At 36.6% G+C, this 18,283-nt stretch overlaps 1 protein-coding gene across 3 annotated transcripts in view; it reads right to left on the bottom strand.

Annotated features, from left to right (window-relative positions):
• MYH8 (myosin heavy chain 8) overlaps positions 1–4,647 on the bottom strand; it is a 36,826-nt gene extending 32,179 nt beyond the window's left edge. For all 3 annotated transcript variants that reach the window (XM_004603907.2, XM_012931687.2, XM_012931686.2), the window contains exons 1-3: positions 4,438–4,647; positions 2,747–2,890; positions 2,507–2,663 (exon numbers count right to left, since the gene is read on the bottom strand). In XM_004603907.2, coding sequence (XP_004603964.1) covers positions 2,507–2,663; positions 2,747–2,890; positions 4,438–4,647 — 511 coding nt within the window. The remainder of the gene's footprint in view (positions 1–2,506; positions 2,664–2,746; positions 2,891–4,437) is intronic.
• Between the last annotated feature and the right edge of the window lie 13,636 nt (positions 4,648–18,283).

Raw genomic sequence — 18,283 nt, forward strand, 5'->3', positions numbered from 1 at the left:
TTTATTTTGAATTCTGACTCACTTCACTTATAATGACTTCCTTCAGTAGATCACAACAAACAGCAAAATTTTATTTTTTTCTCATAGATGAATTATATATTATGTATATATACCAAAGTGTTGTTGGACACTTTGGTTGTTGTCTTGGCTATGAAAAGCTGTGATAAGAGTAAGTGTGCTTATATTCTTTTGAATCACTATTTTCTTGCTCTTGGAGTAGATGCCCAAGAGTGGTAATATGAAAATTCTTTTTATAGGTTTTTGAGAAATTTCCAAACTAGTTTTCAAAAAGGCAAACCCTAAGAACACTCCAAATAGCAGTCAAAAATTTTTTTTTCCACACATCTCTGACAGCATTTATTGTTTCTGGACTTTTTGAAATAAAACATTTTCAGTAGTGTGTGGTGATACATCATTAAATTTCTCTAATAATTAATGGTGTTGAATACTTTTTATTATGCCTTATGGTCATTTTACTTTTTTTTTGAGAAAAGTTGTGTTTATTTCCTCTTCCTATTTTTTGCTGTTTTTTTTCTGCTGTTTTGTAGTACTTATAGATTGTGCACAATAGCCTTTGTCTACTGTATAATGTGTGAATATTTTCTGTCAGTCGATAGGCTGTTTCCTTTAATTTATTTTTTTAACAGTGAAGAAACTGTAGTTTCATCTGTACTACTTAAGAATCATAGAACTTTAAATCCATAAGAGATCTCAGAAATTGTTTAGGCCTGTCTTTACATTTAATAGATAAAGAATCAAATAGAGTAATAAGTGATTTTTCCAATAGTAGTTATATGAATTATTAGAAGCAGAGGCACTAGGGTATTTGACTTTCAATTAATTAAATTTTCATACTTCCAATTACTTAAATTTTCTTGCTTCTTCCAAACTAGTATCACTAATTACACTGCTAATAAAAATAAATAAGAAAAACATTCTGAAATTATAAATGCATCAATGTTTTTATTTTTATTTTTCTATGTACATAATATACTTAAACAAAAAGTAACTTATTTTATGATTAAAATGCTTTATTCTAATCAATCTTTAATTGTTCATTGATTGTAGATTTTAGTATATTCTCAAATTTAAAAATTTTCAGAGGAACAAATTAAAATCTATGTTATTCAAATGCATACACTTTAAAGAACTTCAAAGCTTAATTTGTGGAAGTGGAACACATACCTTAAAATATTTTTCCAATAGAAAAGTTATGAGAGATTTTGTATTTTGTGGGAATGAGAGAAGTATGTTATAGTCTCTTGTCAAAGTAAAATTAACCAGATTAATGCAATGATTTGTCAATATTTCATATGAAAATCTTGTCTGGTAGCCATAGTAATCTTGAATTTAAAATCGGCCAAAAGCTTGATAAATGGGGATTTGGTCATGTGGTGGTTTTCAAAACAGTGTAAATGCAGCTGCCGAGTATTGAACTTCTGGAATGAGTCAAGAGCTGGATAATTTCTATAATGTAGTTAGCTTCTATTGACAAGCAAAGAGCAATCTAGTGATATGAAATCTTTGTAGGACAACTAGCCAAGTTGTAATGGAAGAGTTCTATTTTATTCCCATCTCTTCTTAAAAAGACAACTTGAGTCAAGTGCCACAAAAACTCATTAAATATCAGAAAGGAAATAAATCCCTGAAGATCCCCCAAATCCCATGGAAAAATAGAAAACTGGGGGAATTTATAATATTTCCAAAAGCAATACATTTGGTGTGTGAATATAAACAGTTTTAATGCTGTATTTGGGCTGATAATGCATACCAAAATTGTTTGTAAAGGCAAAAATAATAAACTTCTCTGAAGAAACTCACCTTTTCCTTAGTTGTGTTTCTATTTTCTCATTTATTAGAAAAAAAATATCCCTACTTTACTATTTTATCCTCTGAAATTCCTGTTTGAACACTTAGATACACAAAACTTGTGTGGCGTTTAAGATTAATTTCTTTTTTATGTGAAGAACATCACCACAACAGCCTGAAAAACATAGCTCCCTGAAAATGTGGGTGATAGGGCCCAGCTCCTACATTGCATAGATCAAGTGGGTCCCAGACGGACTTTTACAGCCTTAGTCAGACTGGCAAGACTTTTAAACCCGAGCTGTGCAAGAGCTCATGAAGACTTTTATGAGTCTTGACCTCCCTGGAGTCACATCTTCAGCAGCGTCTTAGAAGATCAGGAAAGAGGGCAGTAGCACTGAACTCTTAGCATGTCTCCATTGCGGCTATTTTCTCTTGCTCTGAGACTCCCCTGTAAGTATTCATTGTAACTTTCAGCTAGGCTTCCTCGTACTAACTGCATGAGCTTGGGTGGCAAAGGTCTTCAGTTAGCCTCACTTGACTCAACTGTAAAATGAAGATGATTGCTGGCAAGAACACATGATATCAGAACTCTGTAAGTTCTTTAGAAACAAATGTATTATAATCAATTTCCCCAAGTCTATCTGTTCATTGAAGACTTTGTTACCACATTTCTGTAAATTATAATTCACTTACTCACCAGTCAACATGAACTGATAGGCGTTGTCTGAGATGGAGAAGATGTGGGGCGGGGCCTCCTGGCGCTTTTTGCCTCTGTAGGCAGCCACCACCTCGGGGTTATACACCGGCAGCCACTTGTAGGGGTTGACGGTGACACAGAAGAGCCCCGAGTAGGTCTGAGAAAATCAGAAAATGAATCACATTAATTATGCTAATTGGGAGAGCAAAATGGAGTAAAGACATGTGGAAACACACTTACATAGATCATCCAGGCTGCATAACGCTCTTTGAGGTTGTACAGCACTCCGGGCTCATGCAAGTGAGTCATCATGGCCATGTCCTCAATCTTGTCATATTTTGGAGGGTTCATGGGGAACACTTGGTCTTCCCGGACAGTTAGAGTCTGGCAAATGAAGTAAGAGACCAGTTTCTATTAATGGTTGGAAGTAGGATTTGTTTGTCTCTTTGGTTAAAAAAAAAATAGTGTGATACATGTACGTTCAATCACATTGTTCAATGTCCTATTAAATAAAGATGTGAAAATATGTTAGCTTTAGATTCTAATGCAAAGAATATCTGCTTTCTGTCATGAATTATTTTTATAAAGGTATTTTTATTCTCACATTTCCCTCCCAGGATTAATTTTCAGTTTACATTCTTTTACATTTAATTATTAAAATTTTATTTTTCCTTGATTCCCATTACAAGAAAGTTTTGGAAGGAGGAATGGAAATTATAATGCATTATTTTAAAAGTAAATGATAATCTTTTAGGAAAATCTAGTTTTTACTTTATTTTGGAGAAATTTATACTGGGAATTAGGGAACTGAAAAGAAAGGCTAGTTAGTTAAAGTTCTTTGGTGGTAGTAGCTGGGATAATTAATTTCTTTTGCCTTCCAAATTTAATGTCCATAAATGGACTGAAAGGGTATTTGCAGTCACACAGGCAAGTGAGGTTTCAAATCAAGATGTTTGGGTTTTTTTGGCCAGAGTAGTGAGTGTGGGAGTAGCACCCTCGGGCTCGGGGCTGCCCCTGGCTCTGCACTTGGGTGACCAGAAGTGCAAGGGACCTAAAGGGAGTTGATCACAAGTTAAGCAAGTTTCTTAACCCCTATCCTATAAGATAGAGAGAGAAAAATGAAGAGAGAAAGGAAGAGAGAAAGGAAGAGAGAAAGACAGAGAGAAAGGAAGAGAGAAAGAAAGAAAGAAAGAAAGAGAGAAAGAGAGAGGGAGAGAAAGAAAGAAAGAAAGAAAGAAGAAAGAAAAGAAAGAAAGAAAGAAAGAAAGAAGAAAGAAAGAAAGAAAGAAAGAAAGAAAGAAAGAAAGAAAGAAAGAAAGAAAGAAGAAGAAAGAAAGAAGAAAGAAAGAAAGAGAGAAAGAGAGAAAGAAGAAAGAAAGAAAGAAAGAAAGAAAGAAAGAAAGAAAGAAAGAAAGAAAAGAAAGAAAGAAAGAAAGAAGAAAGAAAGAAAGAAAGAAAGAAAGAAGGAAAGAAGAAGGAAGAAGGAAAGAGGAAAGAAAGAAAGAAAGAAAGAAAGAAAGAGAGAGAAGAGAGAAAGAGAGAAGAGAGAAGAGAAGAGAAAGAGAGAAAGAGAGAAAGAGAAGAGAAGAAAGAAAGAAAGAAAGAAAGAAAGAAGAAAGAAAGAAAGAAAGAAAGAAAGAGAAGAAAGAAAGAAAGAAAGAAGAAGAAAGAAAGAAAGAAAGAAAGAAAGAAAGAGAGAAAGAGAGAAAGAGAGAAAGAAAGAAAGAGAGAAAGAAAGAAAGAGAGAAAGAGAGAAAGAGAGAAAGAGAGAGAGAGAGGAAGGGAGGGAGGGAGGGAGGGAAGGAAGGAAGGAAGGAAGGAAGGAAGGAAGGAAGGAAGGAAGGAAGGAAGGAAGGAAGGAAGGAAGGAAGGAAGGAAGATGGATGGATGACAGGAATAAAAAAAAAAATACTTTCTATGCTTTTACTTACAGCTCCACCTTCTGTCTTTACAGTTACTTTCCCTCCTTCCCTGCTCTGCAATGTGCTTTTCACGTACGATTCCTTGGGTTCTGCCACAAACACTGATGTTTTTGCGTCAAAGGGCTTGTTCTGAGCCTCAATTCGCTCCTTCTCCGATTTTCGAAGGTAGGGAGCAGCTTCACCAAAGACAGCCATCTCAGCGTCCGAACTCGAACTCATGGCTGCTAGTTTTTAATGGGGATTCTGTCCTGGAAAAGAATGGGGAAAGGGAGAAACAGAAACCAGAGATTCCATATGTGAGTGAGGATTTAAAGTTAAAGAGATTTTTCACATACATCCTTGGTACTCAAGCTGTTGTATATGGTGTTTTAGTGTGATCCAAAAGGATTAGTTTGGAATCCTTTTGAGGCTTCATTTTAGGAATTCACTTCAGGACTTTACAAATTTCCTTTTCAGAAGGAAAATCTTAACCCCCAAGACTGGGGTTCCAGGAGTGAATGGCAGATAAATCTTGGCACGTTTTGATTTTTTAATTATAACACTCTCTATAGTTAAAACATATGATATATTTTTAATAGGTCTTATAATTCTTAATTCCTGCTTTCCCTCTTCTGTTTAATCTTTAACTTTGCTATATTCTATGACAACCATTTAGTTATAAGGAAAAAATTGTCTTGTACAAATATTTTCAAAGCTGTCAAAACCATTTTTGTTAAACATTTAATAAGCTAAATGAATATTTGTGACATTATCTACTTAATGCTGATATTTGGTGCTATTTCTCTGAGCATGTTGTCATGATAAATTCTTAGTGTTTAAGATATTTTGTTTTTTCTCACTAACAAGACACTTGTCAGAATTTCAATTCCATAATCCCTTCTTGAAACTCTCCATTTGACAAAGAGAATTCAACTGACAAACAGTTCTAACTATAGAGAATTAAAGTTTCAGAGTAAGATGTTCCTTCTTCTTTCACAAATTCTACAGAATTTATATTTTCATCTAGAAAATGAAGACAAAACCTATGCCTTCACTGTATGCATTAAGTCATTGTCCTCTCCTTTATCAGTATGCTTTTTTTCTACATTGACCTGTTAATTTGGTGATCAGATCTTTTGTTCACATTAAGGTAATTACTCAGAGGCAGCATCATGAGTACTCCTAAATGACATATAGTATTTAGCACTGTGAAGTACAGTTCCTTGAGCTCTAGCAGGAGTGACTCTTAAGCACAGAGCCAGAAGAGCCTGAACACCACTGTGTGTGGCCCACCCCTCCAAATAAAAATTAAAAACAACAATCATTAAAAGGTAGCTCAAACATGGTTTTGTTTACAGAAGATCTGTATAATTCCATAAAGAGCTATGAATCTATAAAAATAAAATTCTTTGTTATAACAATTTCTCTAGAATATTTAGAAAGTATCTATAAAATGAACAAGTATTCATTGTCTGGAGATTGGCAATGAATGTCTATTCCCTGTGGATAGTTCCAAGTGCAGAATTGTTGAGAAAATTTGAGTTTTCTTCAGCTGAGGGCTAGTTGCCAAAACTCAATCTGTCCTAAAAACTTCCTTCAGAAACTCAAATGTGTCTGAGAGCAAGGCACTAGATACTTTAAAAAGAGATTTCCAGAATTTCTAAGCATGCATTTGAGGGCACTATTTGCAAAACAGAAAAAAATAAAACCATGGAAATGATGTACAGTTATGAGTTGCTCCCTCAACTTTATCAGATGAAATCCCTTCTTTAATCTATAAGTGAATAAAGTTGAGACTTACCTCGAATCCCAGATTAAAATGCAGATTTCGTGGAATCTAACACTGTAAAACAATGTTTCTTATTAATGAAGTTCTGAAATCAGTACATTGCTTAAAGAATTAAAATTTCCCTGTTATTTTGTTTGACTCTAGGAAAATTAAAGTCTAAATTGAGAAATCTCATGCTCAGAGATGGTCTTTCCTATCCCAGAGGTTCTTTAAGTCCCAAGGCTCACATCACTTACCTCAAGTTCTTGGTGGAGATAATACAGGGAAGATCTGTCTTGCTTATATAGGATCTAATGTGCTGATGCTGCAGCTATCTCCTCTTTGTTAGGGCAAGACATTTGGCAACATGAACTCTCAGCATAATTCCTACTGACATTTGGCATGTTTGGATATAATTAGAAGTATTCATATCATTTTGAGTATGTGAACCAATCTCCTATAAATAATTCAGCAAGGACCAATCTGCCGACAGAGAATGCTTTCTAGTATGCTGGGAAGGTAATTTTTGACAGTGTTTCATGGGTCCTCAGAGCAAGTTCCTAAGAGCTATATTTGATTTGGCAAACTTTCTTATGCATGCTTTTGGTAGCCCAAAGATCAGATACTAGGCAACAAACTACTGTCAGGGACCTAACCACAATTCTTTATTTGCTACCATAGGAACCATCTCCTTAATTGCCTTGAATTACTGCCAGACCTCATCACTGGATACTGGTCTCAGGAGCACAGCTAGCATGTGAGGAGATTATAGAGTCTCCACCACTGAGCAGAGCCCACCCACTTAATATAGAAAAACGTGCATTATAAAATAACATTCACTCATTCTAGCAAAATAAGGAAAAAGAAAAATGTCTTTTCTCAATGCACGGAGTCAAAATAACATAAAGACATGAGGATTTATTTGATATATGTGTATCTCACATATGTCTTACAATCTAATTTTAATCATGGTTGCTTTTGCAACTTTAGTTCTTAAATATTCATTAGAATTATTTTAGAAATTGAAATTTTGAGATCACGAATAGTGGGATAAAACATAGATGGTAAAAAGTCACCCATGTAGGTGAGATTTGTATAAGACTTCTTGCTGCTTAGTTAAATAAATTTTATTTTTTTAAAAAAACTTTTTATTAAATCACCATGTGGAAAGTTACAAAGTTCTCAGGCTTATGTTTCAGTTATACAATATTCAAACACCCATCCCTTCACCAGTGCCCATATTCCACCACCAAAAACCCCAGTATACCCCCGCCCCCACCCCCTACCCCCTACTGTGTAACTAATGAATTTCACTTCATTTTTTCTTTACCTTGATTACATTCCATAATTCAACACAAAACTCACTATAGTTGTTGGAGTTTCCACCCAAGAGAGACAGACCTACTACCAAGGAAGCATTTGATAATTAGTTTTCCATTGCTGGAAATGAAGAAATATGTATCCCCACTGCTACAAGTACATAACTCTCTTTTTCTTTCCTTTTTCCTTTTCCCTTTTTTTTTTCTCCCCCTCATCCCCCTTCCCGCGCCTCATAGTATGGTGTACACCACGCCGCGTCGGCCAGCGTGGGGCTTTTGCTTAGTTCACAGTCCAGAGAGGTGGCTGCTACATTAATAACCTTCAATATTTCAACAAAAACTTACTGTTATTATTTGGAATTTCCCCCCCAAGTCAGACCTGTTCAAAAGGAACCGTTTCACATTGCTGACAATTATAAATGTTAAGAAATTTGGATTTCTGTATAAAGTCCAGGGAAAATTCTGCCAGAAATTACATACCCCAGCTCACAGTCCCAGTGCATTGCTGTAGAAGTCTCTGGAATCAAAGTGTTTTGGCGCAGAGGGTCCACTTCACGCTCAGCCGCTCCGCATTTATCTGGGCCAAGGGTGTGCCGGTTACGCCCCCTTCCCATGAGTTCCTGGGAGCCCCAAAAGTAAAAACCGAATACCTCTGGGTTCGGAGTCATAAAAGATGGCACCTGCCACGTGGGTGCCACCAACCAGCCGTTTTCCGTGCAGGAAGACAGGGTGGGGAGGAAAAAAAATCCACCCCCTGGCAGCACAGAGTTGTAGCCCAGTTCGCAGTCCCAGTGCATTGCTATTAGATGCTGCGCTGGATGCCCGAATGTGTTAGATCTCTGGAATCAAAGTCTTTAGGCGCAGAGGGTCCGCTTCATGCTCAGCGGCTTCGGATTTATCTGGGCCGAGGGCGTGTGCTTAGTTAAATAAATTTTAAACTTTGCAAGAAAGTGTACTTCCTTTGTTGTATAGGTCTATGAGTTTTTATGAAAACATTACTCTTATACACATGCTAATTTAATAATCATTGCATATGCAGAATAATTCCACTTTTATCACTGTATCACTGTATCATTGTCATCCCGTTGCTCATCGAATTGCTCGAGCAGGCACCAGTAACATCTCCATGTGAGACTTGTTGTTACTGCTTTAGGCATATGGAATACTCCACGGGTAATTTGCCAGGTTCTGCTGTGGGGGCAACATACTCTCGGTAGGTTGCCCAGGTCTCCGATAGGGGCGGAGGTATAGGACCTAGGCTGGCCGTGTGCAAGGCAAACTTTTCATATTACACTTTCATGAAAAGTGAAAGTGCTATACATGAGGCAAAATTAATCTTTTGATGAATACTAATAATACAGGTCTCTACATTTTCTCTAGAGAGAACCAAAGATGCCACTTTTGTGTGTAATTTCTGGATACTTTCTGTGCATTTATAATTTTATATTTAGGAAATGTAAATTGACAAAACTGGTCTAAGAAAATTGGCCCATAGAAAAAATATAGCAGTTGTTTATACTATAGTATAGATAGCATCATAGATTATTTATCTATTCTATTGGACCAGTTTTCATGTTAGTACATAAGGAATGAAGAAGAGGACTTGAGAGATAGCACAGTGAGTAAGGTTGACCTGGGCTTGACCCCTAACACCACTTATGGTTTCATGAGCTCACCAGAAGTAATCTCTGGATGCAGAACTAGGTCTATGCCCTCGGAAATAGCATGCATGCTTCTCCAAAAATATTATTGGAGATTTTCACTTCTATACAAAAGTAGAGAAATGGTATAATTAATCCATTGATTAATAATCATTAGTTCATAGTCAATGATATTGCATCTTTATCACTACCCATTCACTCCACTCTACACTATTGTCATATTGTTATAAGAACATTTTCTGTATGGAATTCTGTATTTCTAGATTTTAATCATTGTCTTTTTAATACAAGCTTTAAAGTTTTCTGAACTTTGCTTTGTTATCTCAGTCTTCTATAATTATTAGATTTTATACTCAAATATATATAAACTTTTCCTTTATGTTTTTGCTTTTCTGTGTGTATTGTAAAATGTAACCTTCCCTAAATCAAAGACTAAAGGTCACATATGTATCCTTATACATTTTAATGTAATATTGTAAAAAATAAGATTGCAATTTAACTTTATTTATGTGTGTGACTAATATTTCTATTCCTTATTTTAGCCATATTTCTGTGTCATTAGTACATATATTGTAATATAAAATATGGAAAACTTTCTCTATTTATTTACTTAAAAGTTGTGTTGTGACCAATCAGGAAATCAAAGGAAATCAAAGGGAATCAAATTAGAAAAGAAAAAGTCAAATTAGCTCTAGTGCAGATGACATGATATTACACATAGATGACCCAAAATAGTCCACAAACAACCTTATAGAAACAATAAACCAATACAGCAAAGTCACTGGCTACAAACTAAATGCACAAAAATTGGTCAAAGTCTTATACTTACATACAATAAATCAGAGGAGAAGGTAATCAAATAAACTATCCCATTGAAAATAGTGTTCAAAAACAACAAGAAGCCAGGAATTAATAAAGGAAGTAGGAGATCTTTACCATAAGAAATTCAAAATGATTAAGAAAGAAATAGAAGACCTAGGGAAGTGAAAAAATATTATATGCTCTTGAATGGGAAGAACCAATATTGTCAAAACGACTATGCTACCTAAACTATTATGTAGAGTCAATGCAATCCCTACCCAAATTTAAATGACATTCTTCAAAGACTTAGAATAGTCCATAACAAATTTTATATGGAACCATAAAAGATCCTGAATAGCTAAAACCATATTGAAAAATAAGAAGCTGGGAAGTATCTCATTACATAACTTGAAACTATAGTATAAATCCTTAGTGATCAAAACAACATTGTATTAGAATAAAGACAGACTTTCTAACTAATGGATTAGGATAGAATATTCAAGAAAAAATTCCTTTGTCAGCTAATATTTGACAAAGGTGTTGGGAATATGAACTGGAATAAAGACAATCTTTTCAACAAATGGTGCTGGGAAACTGGATAACCATGTATAAAAAATTAAAATTGGATATATTTTTTAGACCGAATACAAAATCAGTTTAATGCTTTGAGATGAGACCAAAACCTATGAAATACATTGACGAAAATATAGGTAGAATACTTCAAGATATGACTTCAAAAGCATCTTCTGTGACACTGGCAAAAGCAACAGAATAAAAAATTTTAAAATGTGCTATATCAGAGACCCAGAGCAGCCTCACACAAAATGACTCCTCTGCTCCTTAAAGACTATGATCCTGGAGGGCTACTAACCACTATTGGCACCCTGCGGCTTCTTATAGAAATTCATCTAGACTGTGAACTGAACTACAACCACATGCTACCCTGTGAGGGGAGGGGAAAGGTTTTTCTCTCTCAACTTTTTCTTTTGGCGGGGGTTGCGGCAGCAGCCACACACGAAACTGTGAACTGAGCTAAAATATCAGAAATCCAAAACTGTGTGGCCGCTATTGCAGCCATGCAAGCTCATTATTCTTCATTCTCAGCAATGGAAAACAAATTCTCAAATATCTCTTCAGCAGGTTTGATTGTTGGGGGAAAATTCTAAATAATAATAGTTTTCTGTTGAAATATTGAATGTATTCAAAGTATATAGAGAATAAAGTGAAGATTGTTAGCCACACAGGTGGGGGGTGGGAGGGGGGTATACTGGGGTTCTTGGTGGTGGTACATGTGCACTGGTGAAGGGATGGGAGTCTGATCATTGAGTGACTGAGACTTGAACCTGAAAGTTTTGTAGCTTTTCACAGTGATTCAATAAAAAATAAATAAAAAGAAAAATAAGTGCTATATCAAATTAAAATTTCTGTATGGCAAAACTACAACATAAAAGACAGCTAACTAAATGGGAGAAAATATTTGTGTTCAACACATCAGATAAAGGGTCACTGTCACTGTCATCCCGTTGCTCATCGATTTGTTTAAGCAGGCACCAGTAACAATAAGTCTCTCAATGAGAGACGTTACTGGTGCCCACTCGAACAGATTAAGGGTGATATCTAGAATATGTAAAGTACTCAAAAAAGGTTGATATTGAGGATATATAAAGTACTCATTGGTCAAAAGTGTGGGCGATGGAGTATAGTTATGATAGAAGAGGATACATTATGACAATATTAGTTAGAAATGATCATTCTGGACTAGAACTGAGTGTTGAAAGCAAGTAAAGGGATATACATGATAGCCTTTCAGCATCTGTATCACAAACCATAATGCCTAAAATGACAGGGAGAGAGAGAGAGAGAGAGAGAGAGAGAGAGAGAGGAGAGGTGCCTGCCATAGAGGCAAGCTGGGGTGGGGGGCTGGTTTGAAGGGGTGGAGGGAAACTGGGGACACCGCTATTGGAAAATTACAATGATGGATGGATGAGTGCTGCAGCATTATATAACTGAAATGCAATCATGAACAATTTTGTAATGCTCTATCTCACGGTGATTCAATAAAATAAATAAAAAAAGGTCAACCACAAAAAGTCCAAAAACCGCATCAAAAAATTGGGAGTAAATATGAGTAGGGACTTCTCTGAGGAAGACCAACATATGGCCAACAGGCACATGAAAAAGTGCTCATCATCACTTATTATCAGGGAAATCTAATAGCACAGCAGCTAGAGCATTCGCCTTGCACATGGCCGACCTGGGTTCAATTCCTCTGCCCCTCTCTACCCCTCTTGGAGAGTCCAGCAAGCCACCGAGAGTATCTCGCCCACACGGCAGAGCCTGACAAGCTACCCCTAGTGTATTCAATATGCCAAAAATAGTAACAACAAGTCTCACAATGGAGACGTTACTGGTGCCCATTCACACAAAATCGATAAGCAACGGGGTGACAGTGATGACAATGATGACAATTAGTAAGATTGTCACATCTCACACCAGATGGCACATATCAAAAATAATGGGAACGATCTGAATTGGCAAGGATGTGGTGAAAATGGAACTTGCATGCATTGCTTGTGGGAACGTTGTGTGGTCCAAACCCTATGGAAAACAGTATGGCAGATTCTTGGTAAACTGAAAATTGAGCTGCCACATGACCCAGCAATTCCAGTTTTGGGCATTTACTCTCAGGACAGAAAAACATTCATTCAGAAGGAGGTATGCAGAGTCATTGTCATTGTAGTACTTAGTACAATAGCTAAGATTTGGAATCAACCTAGATGTCTGACTACAGATCAGTGGGTCATATATACATAATACTATACACCAGATACTACGTAGCAGTAAGGTGTGATGAAATCTTGAGATTCACTGCAACATGAATGGAACTGGAAGATGTGTTAAATAAACAAAGGAAGGAAAAACACAATATTATAACTATATGTGATAGAGTAACTGTCACTGTCATCCCGTTGCTCATCGATTTGTTTGAGCGGGCACCAGTAATGTCTCTCGTTGAGAGACTTATTGTTACTGTTTTTGGCATATCCAATACGCCACAGGTAGCTTGCCAGGCTCTGCCATGTGGGCGCAATACTCTCTGTAGCTTGCCAGGCTCTCCGAGACAGGTGGAGGAATTGAACACGGGTCGGCCACGTGAAAGGCGAATGCCCTACCTCTGTGCTATCGCTCCAGCCCTTTAGAGTAACTAGATGATGAAATGCAATGGTTGAAAGCAGGGGTACCTAGATCACCTTGGCCTCAGAGTATAGGGAAGCAATGACAAGTGGAGGTGGCGCTGGGGAGGAGAGAAGAGACAGATAAGAAGCAACAAGAGGCAAGAGTCAAAGTGCATCTGTAATATTAAGGAATGATAGAGCTAAATATCTAAATCACAGAGTCAACAACACTGGAATGCTGAGACGGAAACTTAAATAAACAAAGGTGCCTGTAAAGATGGCAGGCAGGTGGGGAGAAGGGAGCCTGGGAACACTACAGCACTGTAGCACCGTTGTCCCGTTGTTCATCGAATTGCTCTAGCGGGTACCATTGTGAGACTCGTTGTTACTGTTCTTGGCATATTGAATCACTAGTGGAGGGAAAATGAAACTGGTGGTAGGATCAGTGACGAAACATTGTAGGTCTAAAACCAAACTATGAATAACTTTGTCAACCATAGTGCCTTCAAAAAATAAAATGTGGGGTGCGGGGGAAAGTTGTTTTGTGACTAAAGAAATAGCACAATAGCTATTTTGCCTTCAAGTCAATTTAGGAAGAAACATGGTCTCATGAGCATACAGTGATCCTCTAGAACAGAACTGGAAGTAGCCCTTGAGCACCGCTAGTTATGACTTCCAAAAACAAAGAGTTGTTTTATTAATTATTCAGCCTATTAAGTTAAATTCAATCAATAAATTAATTTAATGAGAATTTTCAGTCTTTCAATACACAAGTAATTTTTTTGCTCTATATGTTAATAGATCATTATTTAATCACATTTTCTATTTTTTATTTTATCATTTTTATACATTTTATTTTCATAAAGTAGTTCACAGTATTTCATTACAGATACTATTCAAACACCCACCCAAACAGCAAATCTCTTCCAACCACAATAAGAGAGAAGTGTGTGAAGGTTGTTGTATTTCATTCTGGGGCCATTTAAGCCCATATATATAAGAATACAAGCAAGTATGTTAAAACCAAACACATATGTGCTACTTTATGTATATCAGTGGGCTAGAGTATAAGAGGACTTGCAGCCTCGAATGCACTCCAGAAAATACTGCGTCACTTTCTTCTGGGAGCTTTGTTTTCTAGACTCTGGGTCTTGGCCATTGATGAGATTACATGGTTCCGGGGGCAGTTTGTGGGTGTGACTGCCAAGCTACTGTGAAATTAAAGACCTGGGTGGAGGATGCCAAGTCCAGATCCAAGCAGGCTTGGAGATCTCAGCCCCGGGTCTGGCATACCTGGGTTCCTCTGCCAGTTCTTTCTTGCATGAGGCTCATCCAAACGTGTGGAGAGTGGCCTTGGGCATGGCTGTAGTTGGGTTCTGGAGGTTTTTGGCTGCCAGGGTTCTGCTTGGGGTGGGGAGGGAGACTCTGAGGGGGCCCCCGTGAAAACAGCCTGGAGTGGGGGCAGGAGATTCTGCTTGCTCCATATCATTATTTAATCACATTTTCTATTTTGAGGGGTCTGGGGGCTTAGACATCAGTACTAGTGGCTATCCCCATGTTGATGCTGTGGAGTTACTCCTGTTGGTATGTGGGAGACAAGTAGCTTCTGAAATCTAACCTGATCTAAGCACAAAGCATATTTTCAGTTCATTGAGCTATCTCTCTGGCCCAAGGTTTGTTTCTAGTTTTAAAAAACATTCACTTTTATTTGTTACTAAATTTATTGAGTAACTTTGTAGTTGCTGTTGCTAATGAATGGGACTATTTTTCTTGTTATAAATTTACTTTCTACATCTGGCATATCTACTCAAATGATTTCTTACTATTCAGAACCTTTGTTTTGTTTCAGGTAGTACTACATCCTGCAATATTTCACTTCACAGACTCCTTTACTGCACAAAGTAATCCCATGACACTGTTTTGGACAATAAATTGCAAAGAACAGTTATTGGGTCGAATTTTTAGAAAAGTTTTCTAATAAAAAGCAATAGACTCTTCTGATACTTTCACTTTCACTCATTCTTTTCCTGTTTAGAACACAGTATAATAGCTGTACTTAACATAGTATAATAGCTGTAACTAAAGTCATGAAAGAAAGATGAAAGTGTATCAGAGACAATCTTAACATTTGGGAGTTGAATTTTACTGTGTGAGGAAAAACTTAAACCAGCAATATTTATAAGGCACTAGTTACTCAGGTAGGCATTATTCACTCATGTTTTTGTGCTGTATATACTCAGTTCCTAATCTATATTTTAGAAAATTATTGATTTTTCTGTTATTTTCTATTTGGCTTTATTGTTTAACTTTCTTATCACATTTGTTTTTTATTGTTTGGGGGCCACACCAGCAGTGTTCAGGAATTGTTTACTTCTGACTTTGCATTAATTTTAATCACTGTTAAGAAAAATAAATTGTCAAATTATCAATCAATTTTTAAATAAGATTTTGTTTTTAATTTGTCATGTGCAAGTAATCACGATTTTGTGTTTCTTTTGTAATATGTTCCTAGTTGTCTCTATTGCATTGCCTTGGTCATTTAGGGCCATGCCAAATAGAAGTATTCTAGTATTAATAATATTAGACAGCCACTACCTGAAAGCACCTTCCTTTGACATGCAGAAAATAACCTCTTCCTGAAGAATCTCACAATTTTTGTGCCATATCAAGCAATGGTCAAGTGTTACTGCTGACTCTGCATTTAGGAAATACCCCTGTGGTGCTCAGGGGACCATATTGGATTCCAGGGATCAGACTCAGGTCAACTGTGTACAAGGCAAATACTCTACATTCAGGCTCCCTTATGTCATGATTATTGTTGTTAACATTGCTACTAATAGCTGTCCCCAAAAAACAATGAGGAAAAACTTACCTGAGGCTCAAATTAGGGCAGATGTGACAGCTAATAACAGATCTTTCTAACTGCCTGAGTGATCTGCGTGCCACATAGACCAGAAAAAGCACAGAGACAATCAAACTGAGTGAACTGTGATAAGCAAGAAAGCAGAGCTTCCATTTAAACCCAAGCATGCTGACCTTGGTGCAGAGTAGATTCCTTTTGGGTTTCCTTGCCTATTCTCTCCCTTATTTTCCTTTTAGGCACTGTGGCTTGCCATACTTTCACTGAAAGGGTATCATGCATATCACTTTACATCCTTTCAGCGTTCAGTTTTTGTCCAGATTAATGATTTCCAACTATCATTGTCATAGTGGTCCCTTCTCTGTTCTAACTGCATTCCCCTCCAATTTATGGCAAGCTTTCACCATGGACCAGTCTTCCTGGCTTTTGTCTCTATGTCTTTGGGTATTATTCACATACTATGTGGTGAATAATATCATATATATGTATGCGTGTGTATAGTGTGTATCTATTATATATATATATATATATATATATATATGTCCTGGGCTGGAGCGATAGCACAGCAGTAGGGCATTCGCCTTTCACGTGGTCAACCTGTGTTCGATTCCTCCGCCCCTCTTGGAGAGCCCGGCAGCAAGCTATCGAGAGTATCCTGCCTGCACGGCAGAGCCTGGCAATCTACCCGTGGCGTATTGGATATGCCAAAAACAGTAACAAGTAAGTCTCACAATGAGAGACATTACTGGTGCCCGCTCGAACAATTGATGAACAACGGGATATATATCCTACAAATGAGTGCAATCATTTTATATTTGCCCCTCTCCTTCTTTGCTCCAGCACCCTTCCCCAGGCTAATCTCTTCTTTTTGAGAAGACGTTTAGATAAAAGTCCATTTTGAGTGCCAGGTTGGAGTCTCCTGCAAGGCAAAATCTAGGATACTTACATATGTATACTTTACGAGATGTTATTATTATCGTGTTCCTGATTTTAATTTGATTTGCATTTGATGTTTCTTCAAGTATTTTATTTGCTGTATGTTTTATGTCTATTTTGAAAATAATTTTGATCATAAAATAAATTCATTTATGAATGAGAGAGTTGAAAATGCATACAAGTTTCACATGAAAATTTTGTATGCAATTATTCATAGTAACTTTATTCATAATAGCTGAAAAGTCAAAATAAATATCCAACATCAAAATGGAATATTTTTCACCAATAAAAAGAATTAAAGTACTAATGTGCAATACAACATGAATTGACTTTATGTTAAGTGAAATAATCTAGACACAAGATAGCACTATGACCCCATTTTTGTAGTAGCATAATAGGAAAATTCATATAAACAGAAATTAGATTACTGTTTTCTGATTGATGGTTTGGAGAGAGGAGAATTGGAAGTTACTGCTAATTTCTTTTGTTTTCTGAGGCGATGAAAGTATTCTGAAGTTGGAAGAACTATGGTTGGAATCATTGTGAATCTACCAAAAGTGCTGAATTATACATTCAAATGGTGAATTTAAGGACAAAAAAAGCATTGGATTCTGTTTTCTTTATTCTACGGCTATTGAAATTACTATATTTCTTCTCTAATTTGTTAATGTAATGAATTCAATTTTTGCCATTTGGGAATACAGAAAATCAAATGTGTTTACACACTATGTTAACACTCTGATTTTTTTAATTCATTTATTTTTTTTATTGAATCACCATGTGGAAAGTTACAATGCTTTCAGGCTTAAGTCTCAGTTACACAATGCTCAAACACCCATCCCTTCACCAGTGCACATATTCCACCACCAAAAACCACAGTAAACCTCCCCCCACACCCTCACCCCCCAGCCCCCACCCCACCTGAGTAGCTGATAAGTTTGACTTTACTTTCTCGTTACTTTGATTACATTCAATATTTCAACAAAAAAATCACTATCATTTTTTGGAGTTTCCCCACCCAAAGTCAGACCTGCTGGAAAGGAAGCATTTCATAATTTGTTTTCGATTGCTGAGAATGAAGAGATATGAGGTCGTGTGGCCACAATAGCGGCCACGAGGTTTTGGATTTCTGTATTTTAGTATTTTAGCAACTAAGTCCAGAGAAATTTCTGCCAGAAGTTGCATCATTGCTAGCTCGTACCTCTCTGCTACATTATATTCCACATATGAGTGCAATCTTTCTATGTCTGTCTCTTTCTTTCTGACTCATTTCACTCAACATGATAGTTTCCATGTTGATCCACTTACATGCAAACTTCGTGACTTCATCTTTTCTAACAGCTGCATAGTATTCC

This window comes from Sorex araneus, chromosome 6 (assembly GCF_027595985.1).
Source record: "Sorex araneus isolate mSorAra2 chromosome 6, mSorAra2.pri, whole genome shotgun sequence".
Classification (NCBI taxonomy): Eukaryota; Metazoa; Chordata; class Mammalia; order Eulipotyphla; family Soricidae; genus Sorex; species Sorex araneus.